The sequence below is a fragment of the Xiphophorus hellerii genome, chromosome 18, assembly GCF_003331165.1.
Source record: "Xiphophorus hellerii strain 12219 chromosome 18, Xiphophorus_hellerii-4.1, whole genome shotgun sequence".
Lineage (NCBI taxonomy): Eukaryota > Metazoa > Chordata > Actinopteri > Cyprinodontiformes > Poeciliidae > Xiphophorus > Xiphophorus hellerii.
Genome location: NC_045689.1, coordinates 30113041 through 30128859, shown reverse-complemented (window position 1 = coordinate 30128859; position 15819 = coordinate 30113041). Strand labels below are relative to the sequence as shown.

Genomic DNA, 15819 nt, shown 5'->3' with positions numbered 1-15819 from the left:
TGCTCATCCTCTCACCCTTTCACCTTTCAGGATGTGTTCTCTCTCCAAGTTTCAACCACTGAACAGCTGAAGGTGCAGAGCTGTTTGTCAGCTGCATAAACCAGTTAGAGAAAAGCAAATAAAAAGATTTTCAGTCTAAAATCGACATATTTTAAAGGCTATAAGACATTTTAACTTCCAACATGGACAGTGTGTCGCAGAAACAAGAATTCGATGCTCATTTTTATAGGTCAAAGATAAAGCAATATATGTTTATTGAGTACATATGTTATGATCTGTGGGTGTTTTAATTTCATTTATTTTTCTGTTTTGATCATTTCCTTACTTATTTACTTTACTTTGCTTGATCTTGCCATGTCAGTTCATTCCTTTGCATTACTTTACTTCTCTTATTCATGTATTCATTCTTTTATTCTGTTCCTTCTTGGATTCTGTTCCCGCTTGATCAATGTTGTTCTTTCCTCTTACTTTTCTACGAGTCCCAGTTCTATATTTCTTACTGTGGGCGACGCTGTTTTGATATGAAACTTGAGCAGTTTTCCTTTATCCGCATTATCTTTGTTGAAATATTATGTGTTTGTGTCATTGTTGTACAGTACAGATAAAAATAGAAAGTGGCAATAAATGAAAAATAAATCCAAAGTAAACTTGATTCGTTTGTCTTGCTGGGTAAACAGGTGGGACTCGCCTGCACTACACGAATCAGAGATCTTATTTGAAAAGCGTTTGCACAGAAAACGCATAATAAATCCATATTTTAATTGATCTCTGTGTTTTCTTTTTACAATATCAACTATATAGTCTGTCAACTGTGGTTGTTTGCTGTACTGTCTGGCTGTATTGGTTATTTGTTGTCCTCCCCACAGATCAGTCACACAGAGTAGCTGGTGTTGCCAGATGCGAGTAGATTTAGTAGTACTGGCACAGTTTGACCAGCAGATGTCGCTGTAGAGCAAAAAGCTGGTTAAAGGAGCTCTTATTTTTGGAAAATTCTTTTCTTTTCTTTTTTTTTTTTTTTTTTTTACAACTGTGCTTAAAAACTCGGTTAATAAATGAAAGAGTTTAAAATATTGTCGCCTCAACACAACTTCCAATAGGTGAATTCTGGTGAAGTTCCTCACAGAGAGAAGCCGATCCCGGATCAGAACCGAGCCTTCGGATGACAGGAGCCGTGAGAAGCTCAGCTCATGCCATGATAACGACGAAGTTCACTTTTCGAGGGGATGGAGGCTCCTCCGGCGGCTTTCCGTCTCTGCTGCTTCCTCGCCGCTGCTCTCGCTTTCCAGGCCCAAGGAGAAATGTACACGTCGCTCCAAAACGTCAGGCAAGCCATTGACGTCGAGAGGAAACTGATCGATTATCTGAGAACTTATATCGACAGCGAGCAGCAGAGACTGGAGGACATCAAGCGGTGAGTGATGGCGAAAGTACACACTCGGTGTCAAGGACTTTTCATCAGAAATCTGTTTATTTCTCTGTTGCAGCCGCCTCCACCCTTTGGTTTATGAATTAAATGCAGCTTAATAGCTTAACTATTTATTTTTCTATTTTTTATTTCCTTTTTAAAACTGTTTCATTTATGTGTTCTGTGGGTTTTTCCCCTTCTTTTTAGCCACTAAAAAGAAGTGGTTTTGTTATAAAGTGTGACATAATTAAAGTCATTATTGGCATGCTTTGATGCAGAACTATGCAAGGCCTTGAGAAAGGAAAAAAAACAACAACTAGCAAATTACACTTTATGTGTTCTTTATGTGTTTTCTCCAGTATTAATATAGCTGGACATATTTTCCTCTCTCTCTGTCCAGAACCAGCCAATGATCCAAAGTAAGATAAGATAAGATAAGATAAATCTTTATTGTCATTGTCACAAGGACAACGAAATTCAAAGGGTGCCATCAGTCGGTGCACATGCCCAAAAACAAAAAATAACTCTCACAATTCACACACACAAGAATCAACAAACAACTGGCGGAAAAAAAAAAAAAAAAAGTAAGAACAGCCACATTCTCACATACATCATTTATGATGATTAATGGTTGTTTTGATTGCAAGTGAAGTCACGTTTATGTGTTTAGCACATTTCAGAAACAAGGCGGCTCAAAAAGCTTCCCACCGTAAAAAGACATTTCACAGCAATGAATTATGAAACAAGCAATATATCTTTTGTCAAATAGTCAAGCAAATATTCATAAAATATATTGATCAGTGTTCCAGTTACTAGTTAGCAAAGGCATCTGTAAACAGGTGGGGTTTTAGCCTTGATTTAAAGGAACTCGGTGTTTCAGCATCTTTACAGTTTTCTGGAAGTTTGTTCCAGATTTGTAGTGCACAGAACCTGAATGCTGCTTCTCCATTTGGGGATTCAAAGTAGACCAGAACCAGACCACCTGGGCGGTGATGGAGTCAGGTATGGTGAAAACAAATTCAAGGCCCCACTTTCAAAAATCTTTTTTTTTTTTTTTGTAATTAAACCAATTTTAGATTCATGTATTATTCTTTTGGTCCGTCACATAAAAATGCTAACAAGATACATCGAAGCTGCATTGTGACATTGAATGGGTTTAGGGAGTACGAAGTATTTGTGGAAGGTGTCAGGTTGTTACCCAGGTTCAGTATATCTTTCACTTCTATTCTTTCCAGTCTGATGAGGACCATATGTGTTCACCTCTCTGTGGCCCCCGATCTCATCTTTCGCACAGGTTTCATACCAAAGTGTCCGACCTCCACACGGAGCTCTACAAAGGCCCCGCAGCTGCAACAGCGAACCCACTGGTGGCCTTCACGCTCGTCAAGCGGCTGCATTCGGAGTGGCTGAACGTCGTCTACAGCAACGAAGCTCAAGAAGCCGCTCAAAGTGAGCTCTGTCCCTCTCCCTCCTCCCCTAATGATACCTGAACTTCTTCCGCGTTTTCAGCCGTCACAAGCAAACCTCAGCCTTTCATTAATGCTCCGTTCAGCCCTCAGGTCCAGATACGAGGAAGAGGAGTCTCACTTGCCCAAAGTGGAAGACCTCCGGGGGGCTGCAAAGGGGCTGATGAGGCTCCAGGATGTGTACTCCCTCCAAGTCTCAAGCCTGGTAGAGGGCCGCTTCCAGAGGGCCAGCGGTGGAGGTGTGATTGACGTCTGCTCGCCTGCTGTGTCTGTCTCGCTGTCTGGTGACGACTGCTTCCTGGTTGGGAAGGTGATCCACGGCACAGAGAAACTGATCCTTTCTTCGTCAGCTCATATTCTATTGATATCGGCTCTCTCGTGAATCAATGAGATCGCTTTGTTTAGGTGCAAACCTGTGGTTTAGTCCCGTCAATCAAAACGTTACCTGCCAAACTCTTCACAGCCCAGGAGGAAGGAGTGAAATTTTGAAAAAAATAAAAAATGTTTAAAAACCCAGATAGATGGTAACTGTGGCGCACGCAAAACAATTCACACCCCCTGAGGTTTTCCAGATTTTTTCACATTGCCACCACAAACTTTAATGTGTTTCGTATGAAGTTGTGGGGGAACTTGAAGCAGTGTTAAGGCTGCAGTATGTAACATTTAATAAAATGTTTCTTTTTTTACATATTTATTGAAACTGTCAACATGTTGTGACCGAATGGGATGAGACCGATAATGTGCGAAACAACTAAGCTCCTTTGCCTTCTCCCAGTGTTAATTAGAAACAACCAATCAGAGCCAGGAGGCGGGGCTTAGTGCTGTCAGTCACTCTTCATGTTGCACTGCTCATCCCCCCCTTTGCTCTCTGCTACGATGCAGCTAGCATGGCCTGTTGTGAATGCTCAGACTAGCCAGCACAGCTACCAATGATGGCGGATAAATAGTTTTTCTGTAACAGTAAGTTGTTTCTTCACCAAGAGCACATTTAGCAGCGAGTACACTGCCATGATTTGCAGCGCTAGGGCCCTCCTCCTGGCTCTTCTGATTGGTTGTTTTTGGTCGAGAGCAGTGCATTTCTTCAGATGGCAATAACAGCTCGAGGAGAAGTTGGAGGAGATCAAACTTTTCACAGATTATCTGTCTTCTATTGTCACAACATCGTGATAGTTTTAACAAATATGTAAAAAGCGCATTAAAAAAAAGTTACATACTTTACTTCCCACAGTTATTCCCAGGCATTCCTTAACAGACCAAAACTGGCGGTGGCAGCATCATGTTCTGGAGATGCTTTTCTTCAGCTTGGACGTTGAAGCAATTCAAAGTTGACCGGAAGACGACTGGAGTTAAATACATGGTGGCAAAAGAGACCAGGGCACAGGTTCACCTTACAGAAAGGCAATTCCCTTACAGAAACAGCCAGAGCTGGAATGGAATGGAATGGTTTGGGTTCAAACATGTTCATGTGTTTGAATGTCTCAGTCAAAGACAAGACTTGACTGAGAAAAAGTCTCCAAACTCTTTCCACTCACTCTGTGAGCTTGAGATAATTTGCAAAGAATGGAAATGTCTGGACAAACCTGGTAGAGAGTTCCTACAATGAAAGGTGCTACTACAAAGTCTTGAGATCAGATCTATCTTAAAGCACGCCACACCTTTCAGATTATTATTTTTTTTGCTATGGAACTCGTGTATTTTGTGTCCGTTTTAAAATTATGCTATACTTGCACGTTTACATGGAATCCCAGTAAATACCCTGAGGTTTGTGGTGAGGATGTGACAAAATGGAAAAAACTTTGAGGGCTTTAGCAAGACAAAGACCACGCACATGTTTTCTATAACATCACTGTGGGCTCCGCAGAAGCAGGCCGACCCAAATATGAACATCAGGCCAGAGACAGAACACGAAATAACAGAACAAGCTGCCTGAGGAGAGAAGGAAAATATAAAAAAAAAAACAGTCATATGTTTCCACTGTTAAAGCTGCACTTTATGTCACTACAGTGTAATTTAAGGCAGAGAATGTGTGAAAAAACTGAGCTCCTCTGCCTTCTCCCAGTGCTCCAAGCGCTAACTGCAGAAATACACCAGTCAGAAGCAACCAATCACAGCCAGGAGGAGGAGGGTCTTAGCGCTGTCAATCACTCCCATGCTCACCCCTCCCACTTGCTATTTCTAAACAGCTAGCAAAGAGCTGTAGCTAACCTATCCTAGCCAATGTTCACCACAACATTCACTAATTTAGGCTAAGGCTAGTTAGCATAGTTACCGACGAAGATGGATAAAATGTTTTCCTGTAACGGTAAGTTGTTTTTCTGCCATTAGCGCATTGAGCAGCATACATTAGGTTGACTGACAGCACCCAGGCCCTCCTCCTGGCTCTGATTGGTTGTTTTTGACCAAGAGCAGTGCAGTTTCAGACCATAATAGACGCACTGAGAGTAGATGAAGGAGCTCAGTTTTTAATTTTTATTTATTTATTTATTTCAGATTATCTGTCTCAGACCATACATGGTGACAGTTTTAATAAATATGGGGAAAAAACAGATTTTTCTAAATATTAGATACTGCAACTTAAATCTGCAGTAAATGATGACAAAAGAAACTGTGACATATAATTCTTTTGAGCTTAGGAAACAAATCTCTGGTGGTTATCTGTCATTGCTGTTCATTGGACGCGCAACCTTGTTAAATTCTCTCGAGACTCAAATAAAAAGACTAGATCGTTTAATAAAAATAAAATAAAACAGATTTATTCCATAAATGTCCCTTTGCATGAATAATTTCCTTTTCTTAAGGTCTGCAGTGCTTCTATTCCAGGCCTGTCAGTCATGTGTGTTGGGGGGTTCAGTCACTCAGAACTGGGATTCTTCCAACTCCATGCTTAGTCATCTCTTTCATGAGAGAGCAGATCACCCAGCTGTTCTGGGATGAGAAAAGAGAGAAAGATGTTTCCATGCTACTTTTTTGTTTTTCTATAACAGCGGTGTTGTGAAAGGGTAGGGCACTGTGTGGGAGAGACACTGCAATGGAAAAGACATTTTCTCATGCCGATGAGCAATGAACACAGAGAACCTTCTGTTACTGAGGCCATGATTATCAAAAGGACAGATGATTTGTTTTACGGCTTTAAATGTGGATTTTAAATGGCTCTTTAGAAACAGGTGGGTTTTATTGAATATACATGTAGAAATGTAACTGAGAGAGAGAGAAAAAAACCAGGGCACAGGTTTTTTTGTGCCCTGGTTTTTTTATGAGCAGTTCTCTCATAAAAATGTATTGGTTCATAAAGCATAGCATGTAATGTGGTTAATTATACACAGATTTAAACTGAACTCATCTGTAGGTTTTACCAGATCCCAGCCTGAGTCTCTGATGGGAGTTTTCACGTGCCTTGTAATGGTTCAGATGCTCAAACTTGTTATCTTTACACACATTGAAGGGAACTGAGGCGTCATAAGGGAATCGTTGACAAGACGATTTATTACAGGGACTAGTTTATTTCAACTTAAGTGTGCCTACATGAGGCCCCACAGCAATAAGTCAGTTCTAGATCTGATTTTGATGCATGTTTAGCTGCATCCTGGTAAATATGCAAAAGACTATTATAATTACATATTGAGTGCTCCACAGACGGCTTTAAATGTGGATTTTAAATGGCTCTTTGGAAACAGGTGGGTTTTACTGAATATACCCACCTGGTCCCAAAGTAAGGTGTTAAATTACTTTGTAATTACTTTGTAATTTAATACCTTAAAATTGGGCCCGTGTCTCTTTAAAAACTCCTGCTCTTTGTGGCCCTCTGCTTTCAGGAAGTCATCACAACGTTTTTAACAACATTTTTTTTTAATCAGCATTGCTCTGAGAAGTAGCTCCTATAAGATGTTGAGTTTCACCAGATATTTGACAATTTTTGCTGGCTAGTCTGAAGGAGCTGTGGGGGAGAGGAGCGTCCATGAAGCACTGCTTCCAGGTTCATAAATGTGATCATTTATCTTTTTTAGCCAATAGCAATAGACCTGTTAAACATATACACTGTAAAAAGACTATACAGGCAATTGTTTATGACTGTCTCAATGGGAAGAAGTCAAAATCTTACAATGTTTTTATTTGTTCTTCTATGAAAGGTCCATGGCAGCACAGAGAGAATCTGAAGGAGCTCTGCTTCAGTTGTTGATCTTATTTGACTCAGAACTAAAATTTTGCCTGAATGCTGGAACACAAAGGAATACCTGATACAGTTTATAAAATACTGACTTAAATCATGTTAACATCAGAATAAAGTATTTCTTTCATTGTACTGTACACAGGTGGCCTATGAGCAGGAAGACTACTACCACTCGGTGCAGTGGTTGGAGGAGTCGGTTCGTCTCTTCAGGGGAGCCGCGGGACAGTGGAGTCCTGAGAACGAAGGGACCTTAGAGGACGCTCTGGATCACCTGGCTTTCTCCCACTTTAAAGTAGGAGAGCAGAGAAAACACACGTTGGTCCCATGTTTGACTGCTAGGGCTGCTCTAAATTCCTCTGTTTGATTCAGACAGGAAATGTCTCGTATGCCTTGAGTTTGTCTCACGAGTTACTGCATCACGGTGAGTCTACGCCTGCGTTTCACGTGCCAGGCAATAAGAACGGTGCCTGCACTTTTTCTTTTCAACATTTTGCCTGTTTCAAAACCTTAATTCTTTGTGATAGACCAACACCAAGTGTTGCGTAATTATAAAGTGAAAATAAAGGAAAATCAATGATCTCATTTTTAAGTTTGCCACAAGTTACAGCTAAACCCCAAATTATCTGTGGATTTAGATTTATTTTCATTCACATAAGAAATTTGCTCCTGGTAGAAACAGCAAAACCAGGAAATCTTACCAAGTATTTTTGTCTAGTTTCTAGTGCAAATATCTTAGTGCAATTGAAATAAGGCAAAACTAACTTACAGCATGTTTGAAGACAATAATTCTTGAATATTGATAAAAAGTACTAACTCCACTGACAGATTATTTCACTTATAACAAGAGAAAATTGAAAATTTTGCAGAAACCGCTCTTTGTTTTTGCAAACTCTGTATCTTTGACAAACTACGGGAGATTTCAAGAAGAATGAATGGTTTGTAATAATACTGTATCCGGCCTCGGTGACTCTTTGCACGTGTTTTGTTTTCCCAGATCCGATGAATGGACGGGTGTTGCAGAATGTTGAGAAATATGAGAAGCTGCTGGGTTCTGCAGGTCCAACCGGGGAGAGCAGCTTCAGAAGACCCGGCTCCTCCTTCTTAACCACACGGGACACTTATGAGAGACTGTGCTTGACTCAGGGCTCCCAGGTATTTATCAGCGTTGGACTCTTCACATAGTGTCCCAGACTGACCTATAGTTCATCTTGCAGAGACATGTCAACGTCCACATTGTCTGCCTTTTTATTATTTTGAACCAATAAAGTGGATTCATGGACGGTGTGGGATTGCTTTCTAGTGCAGGATTAGCTTGTGATTAGCTTTGCAGAGTTTTGTAGCAACTGCACTTTTGAAGCTCCATAAAACATCTTGTCTGTGGTGTTGAGTAAGGAGGCTCCAGCTCAGATTCAGGAGCGTTTTGTTTGTGGCGTTCCTCCTGGTTGTGCCTTCCAGAGGTTCTTGCAGGCATCATGGCAGCTGTGTTGTCCGGTCCTCATGCGCTTTGTGCTTCTGCAGAGGGCAGGACCGCGCTGTAGAAGTATTACCCACTCTTGACTTCAGGGCGTCTTCAGGCCATGACCGTCAGTTTAGTGTTGGGCGATATGGACTGAAGTTTTATCATGATATATTTTTAGTCCTATTATGATAACAATAAAAGTGATAAGAACTATTTAATACTTACTTTTTGGGTAACTGTATGGTAGTGCACTGCATGACACAGCAATCACAGCCCCATGAATAAAAAACATTGCTCTTGAAAAACATTCCTATTTGTAGTACGATACCAGTTACATATAGAAGAGAGATTTCATATCACTTAATTGCTCACAGATTTTCAAATATATTGATTTTTGTTGGTACTTTAATTGAATAATAGCACAACTAACAATCCTGACAATAAGGAAAGATTTGGGGGGGATTTAAGCATCAGTATATATATATACTGATGCTAAATCTTTTCTTATTGTCAGGATTGTTAGTTGTGCTATTATTCAATTAAAGTACCAACAGACTTTGGTACTTTACCAAAGTCTGTTGGTCTCATTCATATATTTATATGAATGAGAATGAAGGAACCCACCGCACTGAACTCTATTGAAAACCTCCTGGTTATTCCATCAAATATTGATTTCTGAACTCTTCCTGAGTTCAAACATTAGTTTTGTTGTTTCTACATGAATATGAACTTGTTTTCTTTGCATTATTTGAGGTCTGAAAACACTGCATCTTTTTTGTCAGTTTGACCATTTCTCATTTTCTTCTAATAAATACTAAATTTGTGCTTGGAATATTGGAGACATGTTGTCAGTAGTTCATAGAATAAAAGAACAATGTTGATTTTACTCAAATATATACCTATAAAAAATAAAATCAGAGAAACTGATCATTTTAAGTGGTCTCTTGATTTTTTTTATATAATACATACATACATACATACATACATACATACATACATACATACCCCCCCCCCCCCCCCCCCCCCCCCCCCCCCCCCCCCCCCCCACACACACATATATATATGACATATGTGACAAAATGTGCTATATATACTGTATAGCAAATTTTGATCCTTGTTCGATCTCATTAACGGACTTCATAATTCCTGTTTTCCTTCTTGCAGCCGATGCACTTTGAAAACCCCGGACTGTTCTGTGACCTCTTCACCAGCAACAACAGCCCTGCGCTGCTGCTGCAGCCTGTGAGGCGGGAGATCCTGAGCCTGCAGCCTCATGTGGAGCTTTTCCACAACTTCCTCACAGACGCCGAGGCGGATGACATCAAGAGGCTCGCCCAGCCTGGCGTAGGTGATCGTCGCTTGAGCGTATCGTTTTCCAGTGTAAACGTTTGACTTTTATTTGCTTTAATTCCCAAATGTTTGTCTGTCTGGGTTTGTCTAGTGATTCTGAAGCAGAATTTAAGACAGTCTTTTTTAATTTCTTTGAATTAGTAAAGAGAAGAACTAATAACACTTTGACCTACATTTATCTTTCAAAGGGTGGATTTTATGTAAAATCAACTTTTTTGAGCATTATGAAATGTTCTAATGTTATTCTATAATCAAAAATATACTCTGAGTGTTGCTTTGATTTTTTTTGTGCGTGTTTGGGGAAGCCTGGAGTCTCCCGTGGCAACCATTCGGGGTGAAGAACACCCCTCCCACGCCTTCCCCTCTCAGCTCCTCAGACTAGCGGCAGCAGCAATTAGCAAACACCTGGTGGAACTATTCTCAGTCCAACGCTCCTAAGAACGGTTGTAAACGGCACAATGAGGAGCATTGTTATGATGATATGCAGGAAACGGACTGTTGGGAAGAGCAGGGGTTTCTTAAAGACACAGAAGCCCAATTTCAAGGCCTGAAATTACAAAGTCCAACTTCTTTAAAGTTATGTTTGACATCTACAGCATTATTATAACAACAACTCAAGGTAACACAGTTATTTGATTGTGCTATATAATGGCATCATGTGCCCGGAAAGTACATAATGCTTCCCCTTTACGCACCCGATGTTAAGAAAAATATGTTTATTTTCACGTTTGTTTGCTTTTTAATTTCTACTACCTCCTCATGCTCTCTGTTTTATTGCTTTGTTATCATATTCCATCATTTTTGCCCCTTGCACTTAATGCGACCCTCCTGAGGAATGAGTTGAAAATTATTATTTTTATAGCAGCCCTTTTTAATTTCCTCCTACCTCCCGGCCATTTAACCAGATACCGTAGCTGTGTTTCTCTTTCATGAAATCAAATCACCGCTTCAGCATCTCAGTCAGATTAGAAATGCCCTTCCGCTTTTCAAGATGGTTCAATCCATTCTCAACTTCCCTCAAAGGCAAATCTCATTCTACTTCCTGAAGCATGAATCCTTTCTTCTTTTTTTCTTTTTTTTAGCTAAATTCCTCCAGCAGAGCAAACAATCTCCCTGAGTTTTGCCAGGGAGACCAAACCTTTCTCCTAGCTCTCAGCCTGCCGACTCAGGCGCTTCGGGAACCGTTTGGTGGATTAGCTAGGATGATGAATCTTTAGTCTCTTTGAGGTTTCTCTGAGAGTTTTCCGTCCGCTGGTCAGATGGAGAGCTCAGTTTCCATGTCATCGCTATGTCAGCTTGCGGGCTGATTGGAAGCAGGCCTGTGGTACCGAGCTGGACGGCTCTTTACTTCCCCAGAGTGGTTTCCAACAGGTCTCTCCGTTTAGAGGTTTTCGGGATATTTCACGGGTTTTCACAAAAGGACACCGTCTGCTTCGGTGTCCGAAGAGTTTAAACTGCAGATTTGTTTTGTTGTTGATGTGACTATCAGATTGCTGTTTTACAAAGTGGGGCTGTTTTATAGTTCTGTTGGAGACTGGCAAACATAAATTTAGCAGAAGGCAAAGGGATTGCCAACTACTTTTAGTGGCTTAGAGAAGTGGAGAGAGTCAGTCCAAAAATATGTGCAGTGACACAGTTTGCGGTTCACTTTAACAGCTTGAGCAATAAATTTTTTTTTTTTTTTTTAAAAGCCCAAATAAAACTGCTCATATTTTATTTTCTGCCCTTTCATAACAAGTTGAAGAGATCCGTGGTGGCAGCTGGAGAAAAGCAGGAAACAGCAGATTATCGAATCAGCAAGAGGTAAAAAAAAATAAATAAAAAAGTTTCAAACTATTGTTCCTGCTGCTGGTGTGCATCAGAACATCCGGAGGCGTAACGAACCGACTGGGTATGTTTCATTTCTAGTGCGTGGCTGAAGGCCTCGGGGAGCTCCACCGTTGGGAGGTTGGACCGAAGGATTTCCATGGTAACGGGTTTGAACGTGACGCACCCGTATGGCGAGTTCCTGCAGGTGGTGAATTATGGGATTGGTGGACACTATGAACCACATTTTGACCACGCCACAGTAAGTCGACAGAGTTGCGGTTAGGTTTATGTTCATTCCCCTTAAACTTTCTGCACTTTTCCACATTTCGAGCGCAAAGCTGTATTTATTTGGGATTTTATTTGGGAGAGCAACACCAAGTGACACATGAATTTGAAGTGTAAATTGAAGGGTGCATGGACTTCAAAATCTTTTACCAATTAAAATGTGAAAAGTGTGGCATTCGTTTCTATTCATGCCCTTTTTCTCTTATTTCTCTCATCACCATAGTTACACCACTAACTCTGTGGGTGCCTGTCTATAGCAGTCTGCCTCACTGAGAGTCAACATCTTTGCTAATTCTTGGTCAAACCTATCCATCCATTTTCTAACACCCTGTGCTCAGTCAGATCGCATGGAGAGTTTTCATGAGTAGACAGATTTTCAGTTGGATTTACATCTGGACATTGACTAGGCCATTCAAGCACTTTCATCTGAGCTGTTCTAATGTAAGTCTGGCTGTATATTTAGGATCACTGCCCTGCTGGAAAGTGAATCACAACTTCAGTTTGAGGTCATTCGTTTCAGATTTTTATCTGGAAAAAGTTTGGACAACCACGTGTTATTTTCTCTCCACGTCACTATTCGGCACTATTCTATGTATAAATTGACACACCAATAAAATAAAGTGAAGATTGTTGCCGTAACATGACAACACGTGAAAAAATCTAAGGACAACTGTCACTTTTGCAAAGTGCTGCGTGTGTTGGTTAAATGTTGATAGTGTTTCCGTGTCTTTTTAAAACCAGTCACCCTCCAGTCCTGTTTTCAAGCTGAGAACTGGGAACCGCATGTCGACCTTCATGATCTACGTAAGTCAAATCTGCGCTTTTGGATTGAGGTTGCTGGTCAGATTCCTGTAGTTGTATCGTGGGCTCATCCAGGGATTGCCCTGGAGAAAGCCTTTTATCTCACGATGCGTTTCCAGCCACTCCCACTTTCATATTTACAACTCTTCTCAGCGATTTCCTTTTTACATAGGAATTAACTGATCGTAAAACACGATAGCTGCGAGAAATAATGATCCCTAAATCATTTTGACTGGCGAATTTCACTTGCATTTATTACATCAAGGCATAAACACAAGACGCTGCTCTAAAGAAATGTTGTTTTCCACAGCTCAGCTCAGTGGAAGCTGGCGGCTCCACGGCCTTCATATATGCCAACTTCAGTGTTCCAGTTGTGGAGGTAAAACACTTCTGTTATCAACAAGACGTTTCTCCTAACTTCACGTTTCGACGTCGAGGCTGAGTTACATTCATATTTACCCGTTGCTTCTAATCCATCTGTGTGAGAATTATAAAAGGAGAGATTTTCTTACCCACAGCTCTGCGTCCAAGTTGAGGTTTTCTTTTCTGGTTGCCAGGAAACTCCTTTATGTACCTCCATTAAGTCGCACAATCCTTCATATTTCTGGCAGATTTGGGTTTAAAGTAATCTTTTAATTTTACCAACATGTTTTCTCTGAGTGGAAACGATGTGAACGTTTTGTAGCGTTTACGTTTTGTAACTGGAATCTTAGTTGCGTTTTAACGCTGCGTAAAAAAAAGAAAGTAATCACACATAGAGATGTGCTGCTTGAAACTCCTGTTACAAATTCTGAAAACATGTTTGACCTCTCAGAAAACTGGATGAATTCAGGTAATTTGGTATTAATTAGAATTCATTTGGTAATTGCTGTAAAAATTAAATAGTGTTAAATATATTAAAATCTGCTCTTTATGGTATTTCTCAGAAAGCTGCCATCTTTTGGTGGAACCTCCACAGAAATGGTCAGGGAGACGAAGACACCCTGCATGCTGGCTGCCCGGTGCTCATCGGTGACAAGTGGGGTAAGTCTTGGTGTTCCCGCTCGAGACTTTTGATAAAAGCCAAGAAAATGCCGTCTGCTTCCCGAAACACTAATCTAATCTCCTCATGTCGGCGAGCTGGAGCCCATCTGTGTTTCATTTTGCGTTTGAGCATAGCGACATTACAGCCTGCAGTTCAGACTCTGAGGGCTCATCTTGGAAAGTGAACATCTGCTGCCGGTTGGCTCAGACAAGCGAAATCTGTTTCGCAGGCTATTTAAACCGACCTAAGCATAATAATAATGATGATAATAATTGGGAAGCAGCTGCAAAAGAAGTCGCTGTGTAGGTCAACAACAACTTGCAGTGCAAAAACAGGTGGGAATGCTTGTTGGCAACGTGCTTGGAAAGGCTGAAAAAGAGACGCATTTGTCAACGTTGTTTGCTTACTTTTGTTTGACAGCCGTTCCAATCTGTCTCTGTGCCACAGTGGCCAACAAATGGATCCACGAGTACGGCCAAGAGTTTGAGCGTCGCTGCAGCCTGAATCCTGAGGAGTGAGAGGGAGCACAGGCCTTTACTACTGTCAGGCACGTTGGCAGGAAGAGACGAGGCAGCAGCCAGAGAGAGAGAGCATGTGTGTGTGTGTGTGTGTGTGTGTTCACAGACGAGGGAGGGACCGGAGGGGCCAGCCTGCGTCTTTGATTGGAGCCCAGGGCCCCAGGGAGCCTGGACACTCCTGCCGTGGATGTGGAGGTGAAGGTGGAGCAAAATCAGCCCATGGAGGCCAACTGTTTCCACCAGTCACTTCATGCTAGTGGAGGAGTGTTTACATTTCTTGGATTTCGCAGGAATGCTGGAAGACGCTCGTGCAGGGCACACGATCCGCGTTGGACGTAAATTATCAAATGAAACGTGTCCTAAATTTGGTAATCGTTGACAATGTAAAGCTCAGACTGCGTACAACATCTCATTCTCTCATGCCTGACAGAAGAGTGTTGTCACTGTCATCCCTTCTGACTAAGACTGATGAAGATGCGGTCAAGCAAAACAAATAAACTATTAAAGCAGCCTCTCTCTATGCCTCATACTTATATCCCTGATAGCCTGACCATTTTTAAATCTCTCTGAACAAACACATCTGACCCTGTGTGCATATTCCTCTGATATGTGTCAAAATACTTCTCAAGCCACCTGGAAACAGGTTGAGGTTTTCTCCTAGAGTATTAAAGTCTCAAATCCACCGAACCCTTCTGCATTGAAATGTTGTGGGCAGCGTCCTGCCGCTTGACTGGCAGAGATCTTAACTTAATACTTTTTCGTTCCCGCGGAGACATAAATTTTCTTTCCAGCTGAGGCAGCCTTTCCAGCCACAGACGGACACACAGAAAATATATGAAGAGAGCATGTAACAGATCTCTATTGCACATTCCTGCGCACACACTGAGCAATATTTTCCCATGGAGCTGTTAAAAGAGAGGAAGGTTGTTCTGTATTGTTTCGCTGGAGGCTCTAGTAAAAAGCTTGAATGTACAACAAAAATGACCCTTGGACTTTGACGACATTGTTTAAAAATTCACATTTTGGAGCTTATATTATTCAGAAGTGGTAATCATGTGGTTTACATACGCTGTGGGCTTTTATCAAGACTAGAAATTATGCTGTTAGGATCTGCAATCGAATAAACCAGAAAGTTTGGAAAACTAAAGTCACTGATGTGACATTATTTTTTTCCCCTCTCCCTACACACACAGTGCAGCTCTCACTGTTACCACAGCAAACATGCAGAGTGACTCTCAGCGGCTCTTCAAACTACCTAAAACACACATGAGAAGATCTTTGGTATTCTGCAACAAACTGTCAAAAACAAACACTGGAGAAAAATAGAAGCTTAAAATGAACTGCCAAAAAATGTGAATCTGCAATTCATTTTGTTGTCAACCTGATTAAATTTCCTCATGTGAGTGGGTTTAAATCATTCATGTCATAACAGAGTCTTTCTGCAGCTCCTCCGTTTTTATAGAAATGATGTGACAGATCAGTGCTTCCCTCTGCTGGTGGTGCACGAGATGGAGTCTTTGTGATGCCTCATGTT

At 41.2% G+C, this 15819-nt stretch overlaps 1 protein-coding gene across 2 annotated transcripts; it reads left to right on the top strand.

The window, feature by feature from the left end:
- The first annotated feature begins 1026 nt into the window (after positions 1-1026).
- Positions 1027-14799, top strand: p4ha3 (prolyl 4-hydroxylase, alpha polypeptide III). 2 transcript variants are annotated; one of them, XM_032545761.1, is made up of 13 exons: positions 1029-1411; positions 2700-2854; positions 2958-3181; positions 7182-7331; positions 7409-7460; positions 8034-8191; positions 9663-9842; positions 11587-11651; positions 11757-11916; positions 12684-12746; positions 13054-13122; positions 13670-13766; positions 14215-14799. In XM_032545761.1, exons 1-13 carry the CDS (start codon positions 1224-1226, stop codon positions 14283-14285), a joined length of 1632 nt encoding a protein of 543 aa, XP_032401652.1. In that variant the 5' UTR covers positions 1029-1223; the 3' UTR covers positions 14286-14799. The 2 variants fall into 2 exon arrangements, 1 of the variants encoding a protein (XP_032401652.1); XR_004336586.1 differs by lacking the exons at positions 13670-13766; positions 14215-14799 and having other exon boundaries at positions 1027-1411; positions 9663-9846; positions 13054-13171.
- The last annotated feature ends 1020 nt before the right edge of the window (positions 14800-15819 follow it).